Source organism: Falco cherrug, chromosome 7 (genome assembly GCF_023634085.1).
Source record: "Falco cherrug isolate bFalChe1 chromosome 7, bFalChe1.pri, whole genome shotgun sequence".
In the NCBI taxonomy this organism is placed as follows: Eukaryota; Metazoa; Chordata; class Aves; order Falconiformes; family Falconidae; genus Falco; species Falco cherrug.
The window spans coordinates 60,550,816-60,567,351 of record NC_073703.1 but is presented as its reverse complement, the minus strand read 5'-3'; the positions used below and the strand labels follow the sequence as shown (position 1 = coordinate 60,567,351).

The following is a 16,536-nucleotide window of genomic DNA, read 5'->3' as shown; positions in this document are numbered from 1 at the left end:
CCACCACTGCAGTTGGCAGTGTCCTAGTTTAAATTGCTAAATATTTGTGCCTCCTTCTTCAGTCCAAAAGACCTGCAGAATCTTTAATGAAAAAGTTCTTTACCTCTGATCTAGGTAATAAAAATCTTCACCAGCTATGGAATCACATACCTCTAGGGAATATTTGCAAAAAAACCCATAATCTTCTGTATTTTGATAAATCATTCTGTTCTTGGAACGCAGGTAAAACAGATCACAAGTTCTGCTTTTTTTTCCCCAATAAACTATGTTTATTGTGCCAATTCTAATTACCATGCAATCTAATGGTTTTAAGGCTTATATTTTCCACATCACTGGACATCACAAACATGAAAGCATTTTATACTGTCATTATACATCAATGTTTGCACTTGGTTATACATATATACAGAAATTATTCACACATCTTAACCTTGCTATTTCCTTCTTTCAAACCAACATAATTTTACTGTGAAAGCAGCTTTTTAATAAATGGTATAAGAAATACAGCAAGGCACACATTTTTTAAAAACTTTTTTTCTCATTACCACCTCAAGAAGCATAAAAAACCAAAATGTTGTACTTAATTCAGTAGAATGTCAACAGTTCCTAATATACAACACCATGTAGTTGTTTCTTGAAGTGTTGCATAGATTAAATTTTAAAATTAAATAAATAAACCACCATTTATTTTAATTGCTTAATTTTTAGATGTATTGTATCAGGAGGGCTAATGACTTCTTTTCGCTGCAATCCAACAAATTTGTCACTTTTAAAGTAAAATAGTTTCAATAAACTTATGCATTATACACATAAATATTAAATTTGATACATAAAATAAAAGAGTACTGATAGGTACAGTTCTGAAAAGTTGAAACAAACTGATCGTGAATTCTGTGGAACTTCAAAACTTTAAAGAACAGAACTAGTGATAAGTAGTACAGAAGCATCCAATTTAGGAAGGGGAGGTCATTAGAGGTAGCTTGGGAGAGGAACCCATATGGAAGCAAATGGCCTTGCTACAATACAGTATGATCACCAAAATAGGACTAGCATATGCAGCCTGATCACAAAGCCAACATGGACAAATCACATTTGGAAAGAAAATTTATCTTGGGAGTCAGTGTAATGAAAGGCAGTGATACAATGGAATTGGAGGTCATTCTAGGGTTTACAGGATGAACCTGCACCTGAATTGCAGCCAAGTTTCTAAAAGGAAACAAAAAAAGTAATAATAGGTTACAGAAAACGAAGTTTTATTTGCAAAACATAGCTCTCCCAGAACAACCACAGATAGTTATTAAACGGTCACATGCCAGAGCCTTTAAAGTAGAAGCATACAGTAGGCAAACAATGACTTTTAACAGCCTGAGGTACAAGTTAGTGTAAAAAATTGTATTGATGTAGAAAAGTCATTGATTTTTGTAAAGACTTTGTTTCTAAAGAAACAAGGGAATTCATCAAATCTGACCTTTTCCCTGGATTCTGTCCTCATCCTTACCTGTGAACTTACCTTCAGCACACTCAAAAGTGCACCGATCAATGAAAACATAGGAATTTTCAAAAGCCAAGCAACAGAAATATCTACCCATCACTTATTTTAACATTTATGTAAACATATAGAATGAGATTTCAATGGAGAGGAGGAAAGGATTGTCACACAAGTGGTCCATGAATAGAATTGTCAGTGTCATCACTGTATTTTTAAATTATAATTAGCTATTTAGACACTTCTAGTAGCAGCAATGAGATAATTTTCATACTATAGAATTATCCAGCTCAGAGTTTAGGGTTAAACTATTCATCAAAGAGCACAGGCTTATGATGAGGATTATGAAGAAATAACTGTCAGAATACAGCTCAAAGATTAGTGCAAAGTACATCTCAGGCATTTCCTAGGAGGCACTCCAGACACGCATTATGTGCCTTCCAAATTAAGCAGGAATATCTGGATCTATCCAGTTACCTTCTCCTTTGATCTTATTTGCTGTAACTGACCAGTGTCCGTCCCCCCCCAATTTACAGAAGAAATAAACTTATATGATAATAGTGAAAAGCTCAACGGTTTGTTAAGAAACTAAAGAAGAACTGATCTGAATAAATGGGAAGACTATCAAAAGGTTTCTAAAACTCTGGCGTGAGTTTCATACATCTATAGTAAGAAAAGTCTCACTGATGGATACGTCAAGTTTTTCAAAAAATCATGTAATTCAGAAACAGTACAAGATTATCTGGTTTTGGTGTTGGTTTTTTTAAAGTCAGCTACTGTAAGGAGCTAAAAAGTCAGACTGTTTATAACTCTATAAAGAAACATTATAGTAACTACCTCCCTATAAAAACCTCTAGGAAAAAAACAGTAAGCAAAGATTTAGATCGTTCTTGTACTTCCATTCTCTAAAAAGTAAATTATTACATATTAAATATTGTGTAAACCTATATATTATTTTTTCTTGTAATGAATAATTAACTAACAGTCCTTTGCATTTATGTATCATCTTTTATCTGTGGATCTCAAAACACTTTTCAGTAAATAAATCATGATTCACAGGTCCCATTGATCATTATTCTCATTATTTTGTTGCTAAGGAAGCTGAGGCAAGGAAGGAATAAGTCATACCAAAAAAATCTGTTGCTTAGCAGGAAATAACAGTCAAGTCTTCTGAGTACCAGTCTGGGGTTTCTCTCCTGGCTATGGCAAGTGGCAGGATATTCTGGCTAACGTCGCAGCACTGTCATATAAAGCCAATTTAGCTTTCTTAAGCCCAAGTAAAATATCTTTTCCCCTAAATGAAGTTAAAACTTAAGTTTAAATTACAAATTCTGCACAAAAGGAAGGAAATAGCTTTTGGATTTACTTGTAAGAACTAACAGATTACACACAGAATTCTAACCATGTTCTCTAGAAAAGACTTGGACACATCACATAAACCGGCTTAATGTACTGATCTCTACAAATATTTGAATATGTGACTAAAATTCCCATCCCATTGGTGAGTCATGGGTCACAGTGACAGCAGAAGATCTCATGATCTCATGTACAGAAGGACACTTCCTTCAAGCTGTCCCCTACTTGAGAAATACAATCTGCATAGCTTTATGAGCACCTCTGCTGAAGAACTCTGTCTTGGCTCGTACAAGGCAGTGCTCACAGAGATATTTTTAAGCCTGCTTACAGAATTGTTATTATTTTCTCATAATGGTCACTTTTTGTAGCACACTGCTAAATAGCAGGATTGCATCATGTGGCAAAAATATTTTCTTCACTATTATTTTCATTCTGCTTTACAACCAAGGTAACCAGTAAAACTAATAAAATCAAACTACATTTGAAACTATGCCTTTTTCAGCTTGGAATTCTCACTATGTTTTTAAGGTACACATATACTATAGATTATTTTTCTCTAAGTATTGCAGCTACACATGGAATTACACATTTAAATGAGCTTACAGCACAGGTGCTACAGGAAAAATAATGGTGTTTGCCATTTATCTTTCAAATTAAATAATGTGTTTTTAAATAGTAACTTTTTTCATAATACACTTATGGGAACAACATTTATCTGTCACATTTTAAAAGATGTATTAGTAATAAATGTAAATTACCTTTGGAAAATCAGTAATTAGCCTCATCAAAAAATAAACAATCTGCCACCAAAAAGATAATCTTTAGCATAGTTAAGTATAATAACTGTTATTTGAATAAGTTAACAAATTAGGATAGATTGCTTCTGTAATTCATTCCCCATAGCATGAGAGATGAAGTTAAAGCACCAGGCTTGTGAGTGGGGGAAGGGAGCTCAGACTTTAATGAAACTAAATCTAGCAGCTCATATTTTCATTTTTTGGTGTGCCAGAGACAAACTATAACTATCGTAGGGCTTTACTACTGGGAATAATACAGAATTTCATGGAAGCAATGCTGTATGTATCAGATAAGAACCAGCATATTTACCTAAATGTAAAAAGTGGGAAGCGGTGAAGGGCTTTGTTACCTTAAAAATATTTGTCAACCCCTGGGCAAAAATTAAAACTATAATGGAACCCTGTGAAGTTGTTGCATACAGACATAGCATTACATTTTATTGCATTGTGGAGCGTTTATTAATTATCTCCATCCTCTATGTCCAACCTTAGACCTTATGGCAGCTGCATCTTGTCATATTCCTGTCATGAAAATCACAGCCATCTACCCTGTACATAACTACAAAGTTCTGAAGAGTGAGGGAAAGTTTACAGAGTATTTTGAGATCCTCAGAGGAAAAGTACTAATGAAGTGAAAAAACATGTTATTATCTTCATCAGTGGAAGAATGAGATGAAGAATAAAATCACACTATAGTAAGTATTCTTTCTCAAATTGATATTATAGAAATGAATGGGGAAAAAAAAGAAAACTAATAAAATAGTAATCTAGGAAGAGCGTATGTTTACATAATTATCCCTTATCAATCTCAGACTTTTGTCATCGTCTCCATTTCCAAATAGAGGTTTCCATATACACATAATCCTTTTAATGTAATTCTAGAATACATAGTATCATCTGTGAGTTTTGTAAATCCCATTTGATTTCCATCGCTTCTCCAGTTGTTTGGGTGTGTCCAAGTGTTAACTTAATTGGCAATAAACAAGTCATGACAGCCTATTTCAAAGCCATTCAAGAAATATCCTCTTTGCTACAATGTTTCCAAGATAATGCGTTATTCAAATAGATAGGTGTTGAAAGAGACAGTGGTAAGCAGTAGACACATTTTTACATATGTAAATGTGTGAACACTGGGTAAACCACTAATATGTGCAAAAGAAAAGCCCAAAGCACAGTAATATAATACAGCAAAATCAGGAAGTGCAGAAATTAGATATCTAATAGCAGCAAAGCAATCTATTTTGTATAAATAGGCCCAGATCCTCTGCTACAACTACATGGTTTGCAATAGGAGAGTACTAATGGTTTTCATGGGAGGTGATGAATAACAGCCTTTTCTCCTAGCAACATCATGGAATCCTAGCATAACATAGGTTGGAAGGAAACTTGAATGTCATCTGGTCCAACCTCCTGCTCAAAGGAAGGCTATTTTCAAAGGCGGATCAGATTATTCAGGGCCACGTCCACCTGAATTTTGAAAATCTCCAGGGATGGAGATTCCAAAGCTTCCTGGGGAAATTGGTTCCCATGCTTAGCCTCATGTTTTATTGGAAATTCCCTTGCTATAGCTTCTGGCAAGCAGTGCAATTTGGAATTGGAGTGGTATTTGGAGCTGTCATGCTGGCTCTGGTCTACTGGAGGAGTGTTTCCAAAGGCTAATGGCATTCTATACAGCTGTGCTGGCTTTTGGGTAGTAAACAACTAGTCCAACTCAAAGCAGCAGTGCTACACGCTGGGATCTGATCCAGAAGTTGCTTTGTAAATCTTCTTTTGTTGTTAAATATGCAGTTATCTTTAGATGTTTACGTGAGGTCAGAAATTCCCTATCTGAACCACTTTCAAACTTTGGATGAGATCAGAGCCACTTTTTCATCTTAGGTTCCACCATCTTACTTAAGTTTCAAAATCCTTACCACAAAAGAGAACCAAAGGTTCCATTACTGCTGTGTGGCTATCAGTTTCCATCTGCTTTGGTATTCAGGTCCTTATTCTACATTACCCTCACATTATACTCTTTAATGATGTTGCAAAGATTTCTTATTTTGGTAACCTCAGCTTCTGGCCTAACACTGCATTGTAATAATTGTGTTCTTAATAATGGCTTACTGAACTTAAATCATGGTAAACTGACATCAAGAGATGAATTTTTATCTCTCTCCAGTCTGCTTAGCCATTCTTCATGGCTTGTATGGAAGTATGGTAGAACTCCAACTCACTAGTCTTTCAAAATTCTGGTAAAACTGGAAGTTCCGCCTCATGGAGTGATTTTGAACACCTCACAAGGCCATCTGACTGTAGACAAGGGAATCAATGAGTAGAGCTGGTTTCTGGTTCCACAGCTCAGTTGAGGAGGGAAGAGAAGGCTGATATGGAATTACTTTTGAAGAATTCCCAAGTTCTGCAAGAAAGCAGATTTTTTTCCAGGAAGGAGCAGTTCCAGTCAGTGCAAAGTCAAAGGGCAAGAAGCAGTTAGTATTCACTGCAGTTCTTGACCAGTGGCATGTAAATTTGGATTATAGTGTAATCAAGACAAATGATATAGCACTATCATGAAACAGAAGCCCTGGATGGTGATTCATCTCCTTTCATTGTAAAAAATGTAAAAAAGAAAAAAAAAAGGCCAAAAAAATTAAAAAAAAAATGAATGTGCAACTTGTAGAGTACATACCTGGTTTTAGGATAATGTACGTGCCTGGAGAGAGTTACATTCTATCTGTGCATATTTATATGTCTTTCCTTATGAAGATTCAGGAGATTTTCTTCACAAGTAAGAGTTTTACTGTTCTGATGCAAAACATCCTTTTCCTGTGAATGGCCAGGCTTTAACTGAAACTCCATAGCTGAAGCCTCCTCAGAAGCAGCAACACATCCTTTGGGCTCTTCAGCTCCAGGTGATTTTCCTTTACTACTATTGTTAGTGCTAAGCTCTGGAGAATTCTTTTCCAAATATTCAGTTTGCCTGTCTGAAATCAGCAAATCACCATCTTTCAAATTGTTTGATACACTTTGTTTGTTAGGATTGGGGACGTTTATATCATTGGCATCATCACATAAGAATGATAAATCCCTGCTTTCAGATGAAGTTTTAACTTCTAATGACTCTCGAGTCACTTTGTCTAGTGACTCTGGAGGTGTTTCAGAAACAGCATTAGAAAGAGGTTGCTGCTGCTCAGCTCGTGCTTCAGGAGTACCATTAGAAATGGATTGCTGCTGCTCAACTCGTTCTTCTTCAGGACAGGCTTCAAAAAAGCATTCGATATTTTCTCTCTCATCTGTGAAGTCCAGTGGCACAGGAGTGCTGCTCTTTTCCTCTATGTACTTGATTACTTCTCCACAGTCACTATCATGAGAAGAAAGTGAAAGATAAGAATAGAAGTCCCCTTTTCTTAGCTGAATGGGTCTGTGAGAGTGTTCTAACACTTTTTCCTTGATCTGTGCTAACGAAGCTGGAGCTGATGACTCACATTCAGGTTGTGACTTACTTTTCAAAGCTGTTGATGCCATGTCTATTATCTCTCTCACAAAATTGTGTACTGAGCCATCTTCCATGTTTCTTTTATCAAAGGCAGCAGAGTCACAGTTACAGCATGAATCAAGACCATTGTCTGAGGAGTCACATTCTGCTTCATTGGATTTCAAGGCTGTGCAGCGATCAGTAGATTTTTCAGTAATGCTTATGCTGTGTTGTTGACCATTAGGTAAGGATGTTTGTAAAGCTGTTTCTTGTATGTCTACACAATTCATTTCTGAGCAAGAGTCAAGACAAGGCTTTTTAGCAGGAGAGTAAGCAACAGAGTGACAATCAGGCTGAAGACTTTGACATTCTTTTGGAATGTTTCTGGATCCATCTGATGACAGAACAGTTTCCTTGCCATCCATATGTGAATCATCTGAACTGTCTGTAAATGCTTCACAGACAAAACACTCATTTTCAGCTTCTCTGACATCAGGTGATGCATGAGTTTTGGGAGCTGCTGACGTTCTAACAAGACTTTCCTTTTGACTCTCAAGAGTATTTTCAACATTGCCATTCTCCATATCATCCACAAGCTGATCCTTGGCAGCCTGGGAGATACCTTTCATCAGGTGACTCTTTGTCCCCTTTTCACAATCACGTGGTACATTCTTACTATTGCCATTATTTTCTGGTATTTTCTGTACTGAACCATTCAATAGTGTTTCAATGCTTAATGTATCTGTGGCTTTTGATGTCTCATTACTAACTTCTTTACTCCGCTGAATTTCATCACTGAGGTTACTTTTTCTCTTCTCCCTTGTCAAAGAAAATTTTGGTCTAATCCAAGTTTGGAGTTCATTTTTTATATAATCAAGTCCTGAAATTAAGTTGCATTCTTCATAAATATCCTCATCAGTTGCTATACTGGAGTCATCATCTTCATCTTTGATACCTAGCTCTTCCTCAGTTAAGGTAAGGGTGGAACTTGAGAGCAAATCACTGTCATCTTCATCATCAGTACAAGCAGAAGTGCAAGAGACATTAACAATCATGCTGACATTGACATCACTCTCATCAGCTACAGACCTATTAAGACGTTTTCTAAATGATGCATTTGAATCTGGTATTTTATTTCTGTGCAGTACAATGTCTTCAGAGCAGAGAGAAAGATCCTCACTGCTGCTGAGTTCAGTGAGAGAAGCTGCTGAGTCTTCATTTATTGAGGATGCAATATCTAGAGACATCTGTCCAGTAAAAGACATTTTCTGAGAGCTACTTTGGAGTGTTATATCAGAGATGCTGCGCTTTATCTTTTGATCTAAAGGACTCTGGATATTCTCTAAGCGATTCAAAAGATCTAATGTCCTTTTGCTGAGCTCTCCAACAGAATCACTGCTTGCACTTATGTCTCCTGAGCCATGATGACTAAAAAGATCTTCGTTGCTTTTGTAGGAAGTCAGCCAGCTCTCCAAAGAGGTGCTTCGCTGAAGACCGTCCCCACTTTTAAAAATACCTGAGCTGAACAGATCACCTACTACAGACAGAGATTCTAATGAAGAACTACGAGATAAAGTTGAAATCTGTCCTGTATTCTCTGTAACAGTTAATTTTCTTACAGCTTCTGCAGACTTACAGGAACTGGGATCTGATTCTCCAGTGATACTTGCCAGAGTATGGTCATGAATAAACCCATCTGGTTGTGACTCTCCAGGCTTATGTTCAGATTTACCAGGTATTTTATCAAAACAAAAGCTATGAAACAAATTGCCCTCTGTATGTGGTTTTTCAATTTGTGATTGTTTCATTATCAGTGGTAATTTGAATTTGGAGCCTTGAAGATAAGAGTAATCATAAAATGTAAACACGTCATGTTTTCCTTGCAATTCTTCTAGACAAACAGGGTTACATGTGGTAATACTGCCCAAATCCTCACCATTTTCACTTCCACAACATGCAGAAGGTGCCAACTGGAAACCATCTGAGAGACTAGCACGGTCATCTTCATCTTGCTTAATTTTTTGTTTTATTACATCAACTACATCATCCACTTGAGTTTCTGCATGCCCAATTTCAGGATTACTTTGAGTGCTTTCAATATCATTTAGCAAAAAAATTTCGGAATTATTTGTAGTTTCTGTATCGCATTCACTCACTATTCCACTCTCACTCTCAGAATGCCTGCTTATGTTTCCACTCTGATACATATAGTTATATGGTTTTGCCAGCGTGTTTCCCCCTATTAGGTCTGGCAGAGATTTGGTAGATGAAAATGACGAGTCTTTACTAAGACTTTTGTTTAACATGTTAGACTGCGTTACATTGGAGAGTTTGGATGTTTTTTTCAAAAAAGGCATGTGTTTTTTTTCTGATAATTCAATATTATGAAGACTATAGACCTGATAGATGTGAGGATTTGGAGGGGAAGAAATGCTGGGACAATAAAGAGGACTTCCACGATCACTGATACTTTCGTCTTCATTCACATCGTTATCGCCACATTCTCCTGAAGCAGGTTTCTGACTTAGATCATCTTTCTTGAGTTCCTGATCAGGATCAATTAAGTCTTCATGAATACTGATCAGCTTATTACTTATATCAGTTTCATCCCATTCCAGTGCATCTTCACTTGGACCATTTAGATCCATCAAACTGGGTTCGATAACATTCAGAGGCTCCTGTAAAAAAAAAGTCAAAGATTACAAATATTTACAGCTGCACTTTAAATGTGCTTCCACTGAAAACATAAAAGTAAATTAATTGGAGTAAAGTGTGGGTTTGGGACCATGATCACTAGTAGGTTTTTAGTTTTGTTATGTTTTTTGTACCATTAAAATGACCAATGAAAATGAAATCTATTAAATTTTGCATGATTTCTTAGTCTTCTTAGGGTGTTTGGTTTTGTTGGTTGGTTTTTTTTTTATTTGCTGTCAAAATATGATACAGAAATTTGACTTTTCTTTAATAGAGATTAATTGTGCTTAGCCACTTTATATGTAACAAGTTTTAACCATTCTGCAGAATCACATAGGACTAGTTAGTGTGTTAGTAGAAAACATGAGATTAGCATGTTGGATATATGAGAACCTCACTTAGCCTGCTTAAGTTTAAAAAAGTTAAGATATAAAGGGTTTATTAAAGGATTTTTGAGATGTTTATAACAAACCTTTATGTCGTCAGCCTTAAAACAGCAGCTCTAATGCACTGGAAATCACATAACTCAATGAATTTTATCAGAATTTCTATTTATTCTTTGCTTCATAATAAATGCAGTACTAATGACCAGTAAGTAAGACTAATTAATGTTAATATCTTCAGCTGTAAGAACAATCAATCAGTCTAATCAAATACTGCATGAATTTCAAATATTGTCTGTGCTGACACCTTTCTTTAGGAAAGGGCTGATAAATAATTGAGCTAAACTGAGTTTGCTTTTTCTAAGATTTTCGTAACTTTCACGTAGTATTTGCTATTATGACTCAGAACATCAAGAATTGTTCCTTCCAGAAACACGTGTGGGAGAGGGACAATACCTTGGCAACTCCTCTCACTGAAATGTGATGTGTCAAGTAGCGAACAGTACCGACTCACCTTAAACACCTTAAAATAAGACAGAAGTGGTCCCTGGTTTTGGGGCTGGTTCTCTGAGCACAAATTAATTAATTATTGACAGGCCTCCATTTTAGGGAAGTCTTTTCTTACACAATAAGTCTTGTAATGGAACTGTTAACTAATGTAGAATTGTTTAGTTTAAATCATCCTAACAGCTGAACAATGATCACTGTATCCAGAAAAACAAGCACTTTTTACAAAAAAAGCCCCTTTCAACTATGATTTCTCACTCTCTCGAGCTTTCTTGGAGCAAGTTTTGTTTTTCAAATACAGCACTGATCGCATGCCAAATAGCAATCTAAATCACAACAAACTTACAAAGTTAATGAAATACAGGCAGGTAAATGGAGGCTGTAGTCCAATGAAGTGCAGTTGTATACAGCTTAGTTACTGACTCAGATTCATCAAGACTCAGCCAAGGTTAATTGTGCAGGGGACGGCATGTATCTCTGGCTTTGATTCTCAGCTGGGAACTCTCTCCTTAAAGTAGGAACCAAAGTGGCTCAGCCCTTTTGTGAGAAATCGTGGGATGTTCTCCAACAGCTTAATGGGACACTGATTTTAGGCATGGGACACTGTCAGACTGGGCACAAGAGACATGAACCAGGTTCTCATTCTCTCAGGAGAAGCCCTACCTACATGCTGTTCTGAAAAGAAGCCTGCTTCTCTTGTTTCATTTTGCATAAAAGAGTTAAATATTAATTGGGTCGTAGATAGACGTGGAGAATTTTATCCTGCAGCACAGTGTTCAGCACACTTGGCTAGCAAGAGGCACAGACAGGTCCAAATCCCTGCTCCAGTGACTCTTTAATTCCTGTTGTAGGTGGCACTGTTTCTGTGCAAGGCACAAGGCTATCCCATCCGACAGTGGGTGGCCAAAACACTCAACTGACGTAAGGAAGAATTATTTTCAACAAATTGGGCAGCTTAGCTATCCGCCATTCAGCAGGGTGGTTGACAAAGCAAGACATTCTCCATGTAAGATAAATCTGTGTCCTCGTGCTTCCTTGGGCTTAGTTGTAAGGCAGGCCCCCGAGTTCTGCAGCTGTGGTAAGATGTTGCACATAGTCATGGGCAGAAATAAGGGTGCCAAAGATTTTTTTCCTCCTTGGCAGGTTAGGAGGCTTTTGGAATTTTGAGAATGTGTCATGCCTAATGTTGAAGGCTGGAGTCTCTTTGTGGATCAACCTACTCCAAAGCTTTTTTACAGTAAATTTGTTAGAGTCTTTCACCGCCCCCCCACCCCCCCCCCACCCCCCATGACACATTGGCTAGTGATAGCTTAAATGTTAAATTCCCATGAAAACATCCATTTTCTAGACCACCACAGCTGTCAGAACAGTTCTGTACATTGTGGACTTTAGAAATCCATATTTGGATTTGCCAGAGGGCCTTGTTTTCATAATGGCTTGTGGCTGGTACTTAGCTGGACCCATTTTCCCACCTGTAGCTGACCCTTAGCCATCCTGCAAGTTAAATACAAGAAAATGACAATAATTAAATTGTTGGTTTGAAAACTTGTTAGGTTAAACAAGAAATCAGCTACAATTACTCATTTTCTCTCTGGCATGTTTTACGACTCTGTTGTACTTAGCATTAGGAAGACATTGCTGTGAAAAGCTTCCTAAACTGCACAGTTTTACTGGTTTAAGCTTCTGCCAGCTGCAAAAAGAAATTCCTGAAGGCAGGAAATCAGCAGCAGGTTCCAAGGATTTTATGTTCCATAGAATCTGATTTTGTTTCTCAAAAACAAAACATTTGGTCCTTATTGGTCGGGAAGATAACCTTCCCCCTGTAAATCAGCACTTGGCTGCCTTGTTTGTTCTGCAAGTCAGATGGACTAAAACAATAAAACATGTAGAGTTGTGACCTCAGCCCATTCATCTTCACTGAGTGCTCCTTGCTTCAAAGCCTATTTTTTATTCTTCAAATGCACGTGCTTTTCTGAGGCCTGGTATTTACTCAGAAGGTTTGCAGGCATAGCTATGATGGTGAAGGATTCGGTATTTATTTTTTTTCCTTCTGATTGTTACAGGTATTCTTGCAAAGGCTTTTATATAGATATGCTTATTTTTCTAGCATAGCTTTCTCTGTCCAAGGAACTGACTGAATTGATATTAGTGAATTACTGCTCTTCTTATAAGCATCACCTCCCTTGAAGTACAGCTCCAGTGGTTATCAGCTACATTCGCAGCCCTTCCCAAGCACAGACCAAGTTTTAACTTTGAAACGAACCACTCAGCTTTAGCATTTTCAGTAGAGGTATATATTTTCCCTGTCTTTTTTACAAAATTTAGCAAGCTGCTCAAACAAGAAAGAGCCTTTAGACATTGAGGTAGTTGTTGGAGAGAGCAACATCATACAGACCCTTGAATAAATCTCTGTAACGAAGAAAGGAAGGCAGTGTTACTGCAGCCTATCTTTGCACTGACCTCCACAGCAGGTAAACCCCAAGAATCTCTAAGGACTATTTTTATCATGTCAGATGTCACCTTATCAGGCTGCTCGGTGCTTATGTAGGGTTCTGGAGGATTGGAGTTATCATGCTAGTAATAGATTATTAGGTCTTGCCAACAGAGCATTTAAAATTCCCCAAATTGATCCTTGGTGTTATACAGAGGATGGCAGGTACAACGCCTTAAGTGTTAGTTGGTGTCAGAGCTAAATTCTGATTGCTCATTTCACTGGGAAAAAAATGCTGTTGTTTCTTCCCCTGTCTTGTTTTTCATTACAAAGTACTGTATAGTATTGCACAATACATCTTTTACACAAGGCAGACAAATCTATTGCCATTTCCAACTGGGAAAAATGTACTTGTGTGAGAGCTGCACCAAGTTTTTTAATCCCATTTCAGTTAATGATGAATGTGGCTTTTCTAGTGTAAGTTTTCACTTACACGCTCCAAAGGATGTTCTACCTAGTATGGTTCAAGGTATCACTCCTGGAACCTCAAATGCCCAACAAGAAAGGGGTCTGTGACAGATAGACATGCTGATCTCCACGTGTAAGACAGACCATAATTAAAGAGAAGCTTTGAGTGTGCTGCAAAGATTCAGATTTCAATGGGGTCTGCCCTATACGCTCACTCTTAATCCTGGCCTCGCTGAAGTCGGTGACAGAACATGCTGCATAGGCACCATTCTGTCTGGCAAAAAATTCTTTGGACACCAGCTGGTGTAACTGATTGCACTAAATTTCCCAGAATTTAGAAGCTTGTTTTTTATATATGCAAGAGTGTCTGTATAAGCCATCTTTCTAAAAATGGGCATTTTTAAAGTAGGTCAAAGTGACTTTATCATTGTAAAGTCACTAAATACAACTGCATGTAGAGTAGATCTTGATGATCACATGGTTCACAGTAAAAGAAGGTAAATAGTTTTGACCAAACAAGTAAAAAATAACAATGCAATAAGAATAAAAAGATCCACCATGTTATGCATATTCCTGTTTTTAAAATATTACCACTAGATAAACAACACTTGGAAGCATTTACTGTTGCATTAAAAGTTTCATATATACTTAAGCCAAGATCAATTAAATCACAGACTCAGAAGAGTGAAAGGTTGAATTACTTCTAATGTATTTGAAAGTGCTGCTTTAAGGAGCTTGGCTATTCCCAATTTCAACCCTGAACTATTTGCACAAGACAGTACTCCCATTTCAGTGGGATAACTTCTGTGACCAAAGTTAGGTTGCACTTAAGTGTTTGTAGGGTTGGCGTTTAATGGTTAAATAGTTAATCTGCTGAAAATGTTAATGGGAAGAAATAAGATTATTAAACTGAATAAAGACATTTCCTCAATCCCAGTGCTCTTTAAGGAAAAGTCTCAAAAATGCATTTTTTCATTTGTTTCCTTTACTAAAACACAGATAGTTTTGCTTTTTCTGCAGCAAATTATATTAAACAAAGATTCTCTGTTTCAGCTTCATTTGCATGTGCTACTCCAGTACAGATACTTTGTGTTGGTGAAACAGGCCTGTAATGTAACCCCTACGTACCATTATATTTTTTTAAAGGAATTAACATGAAAAAAAGAGCTTTTACAATAATAAATACAAATTCTGTTCCTCCCTCCCCTGCAACATATCCTTCAGTTGCCGTGGACAAATTAACCAAACTCAACTGCACTTAGGGGCCAGGGGAAAAAGAAAAAGAAAGAAAGAAAACCATCCCCCATCTCCAGGAATGTGTGCACATTCAAGGAAGACAAACATGATTTTGTCTTTTGAAAAATGCAAGCATGCCAAGTACTTCTGCTGAGGGAAATAGTTATGTGTACAGTACCTCTTCACCTCAGCTTCACTTAAGTTCATTTTCTAAATGGAGCTCCCTATACCATAGCCAACAAGAAAACACTCCCCATTTCCCAACACCAACGTTTTAATATGCATAAGCATACGCATAAAATTCCATGTGCATAATATTGAAGTGACCTGCACATTACAATACAGTCTCAAAATATATGGAAGCAGTATGCTTTATCACAGATCACCAGAGAAACTGATCATGAACATATATATTTGATATAATTGCAGTCAAAAGAAGAAGGCATCTGTTTATTTCCCAAGAAAATAAGATCCAAAACTGTGGTTCATACTTTCTTTTGCTTCATTTTACAATTATTTTTGCCTCCCTCGATGAAGTAATATGCTCAGTCCTGCACAGGCAGAACTTGTGCTTTTCTCTTAGGCGTTATGGATGCTTACAGGTATTGCTGGGGTCCTAAATGCGTGGTTGTATGTACAGATTCCTGTACCACAGGAAGAACACTGACGTCACCTCTGCTCTCTGCAGTCAGAGGTGTCACCTGCAAGGGTCTCAGTGCAGGCTGGGTCTTATGGGAACAACTGAGGTTCCACCGTTGCTCAGGTACTTTATGACAATGTTTGAAGTTCTCTGATAATGCTCAGCAGTGAAAGTCTTGAGGATAGGACTGTCATATCAAAGTTTTAAAACTGATAATTTTCTTAATCATGATAGCAGCTTTGTGGGAACATCTTCTAAGCAACAGATGAAATAACAGATGAAATGCAGTGACATTTTAAGGCCCAGCTGAAATCTATTAGTCCCTACTAGTAGCAAAAATATTTTTAAAAGTCAGAGAAATTGGCCATTTTCTAACCATTCTTCTTCTCTTTGAATGCCATGTGATCATGCTAGGTAACTCTTTGGGGTCAGTTGTGCCTGCAGGTGGGTCCTCTGAGCCTCCTCTAACTCCCTTGGTAAGCTGTCTGCAGAACCAGATGGTGCAGACAAACCAGGCTGGAACAGAAGGTGACCTGCGTCAGCAGAAGGTGTGCAGGAACTAACTTCTATCACAGATCAAGGCAAAAGCAAGGACTCAACATGTTTAGTCCCTGCGCTCTGCCCAGAGTATCACTGCTGACACACTGCCCGTTATCCAGCCTCTGGGGAAGCAGTGGCCTCGTTTTTTTTGCCACCATATCCTCACAGGCCTTTCTAGCATCTCTGGTTCTCATTTGCTGAAGAAGCCCTTTAAATGTTACTAGAGAGCAGAAGAACATCTATAACATTTTTTTATCAAATCATATTGTCATCCAAATAGGTTTACAATCCCAGACCTATATTCCAAGTTGTGTATTTGGGCACTTTTTTTTGGTGTTGGTTTGTTGTTGGTTTTTTTTGGGGGGGGGGGGGGGAGGCTTTTTTTGTGATGAGAAAACCTGGCTATATGGCATATTTTACTGACTGTTGTTTTTGCTGCTTTGTAGTTTTCTTTTCATCTGTCAAGAGGTTACATGACAGGATTTTTCGCCCTTGAATGTCATTTTGGTCTCACCTTTACTTCAGAGGAATATATGATTTTCTT

At 37.4% G+C, this 16,536-nt stretch overlaps 1 protein-coding gene across 2 annotated transcripts in view; it reads right to left on the bottom strand.

The window, feature by feature from the left end:
- Window positions 1-257: 257 nt before the first annotated feature.
- Window positions 258-16,536, bottom strand: part of AKAP6 (A-kinase anchoring protein 6) — a 287,337-nt gene continuing 271,058 nt past the window's right edge. For both annotated transcript variants that reach the window (XM_027812532.2, XM_027812533.2), the window contains exons 13-14: window positions 6,308-9,771; window positions 258-1,206 (exon numbers count right to left, since the gene is read on the bottom strand). In XM_027812532.2, coding sequence (XP_027668333.1) covers window positions 6,349-9,771 — 3,423 coding nt within the window. In that variant the 3' untranslated portion in view covers window positions 258-1,206; window positions 6,308-6,348. The remainder of the gene's footprint in view (window positions 1,207-6,307; window positions 9,772-16,536) is intronic.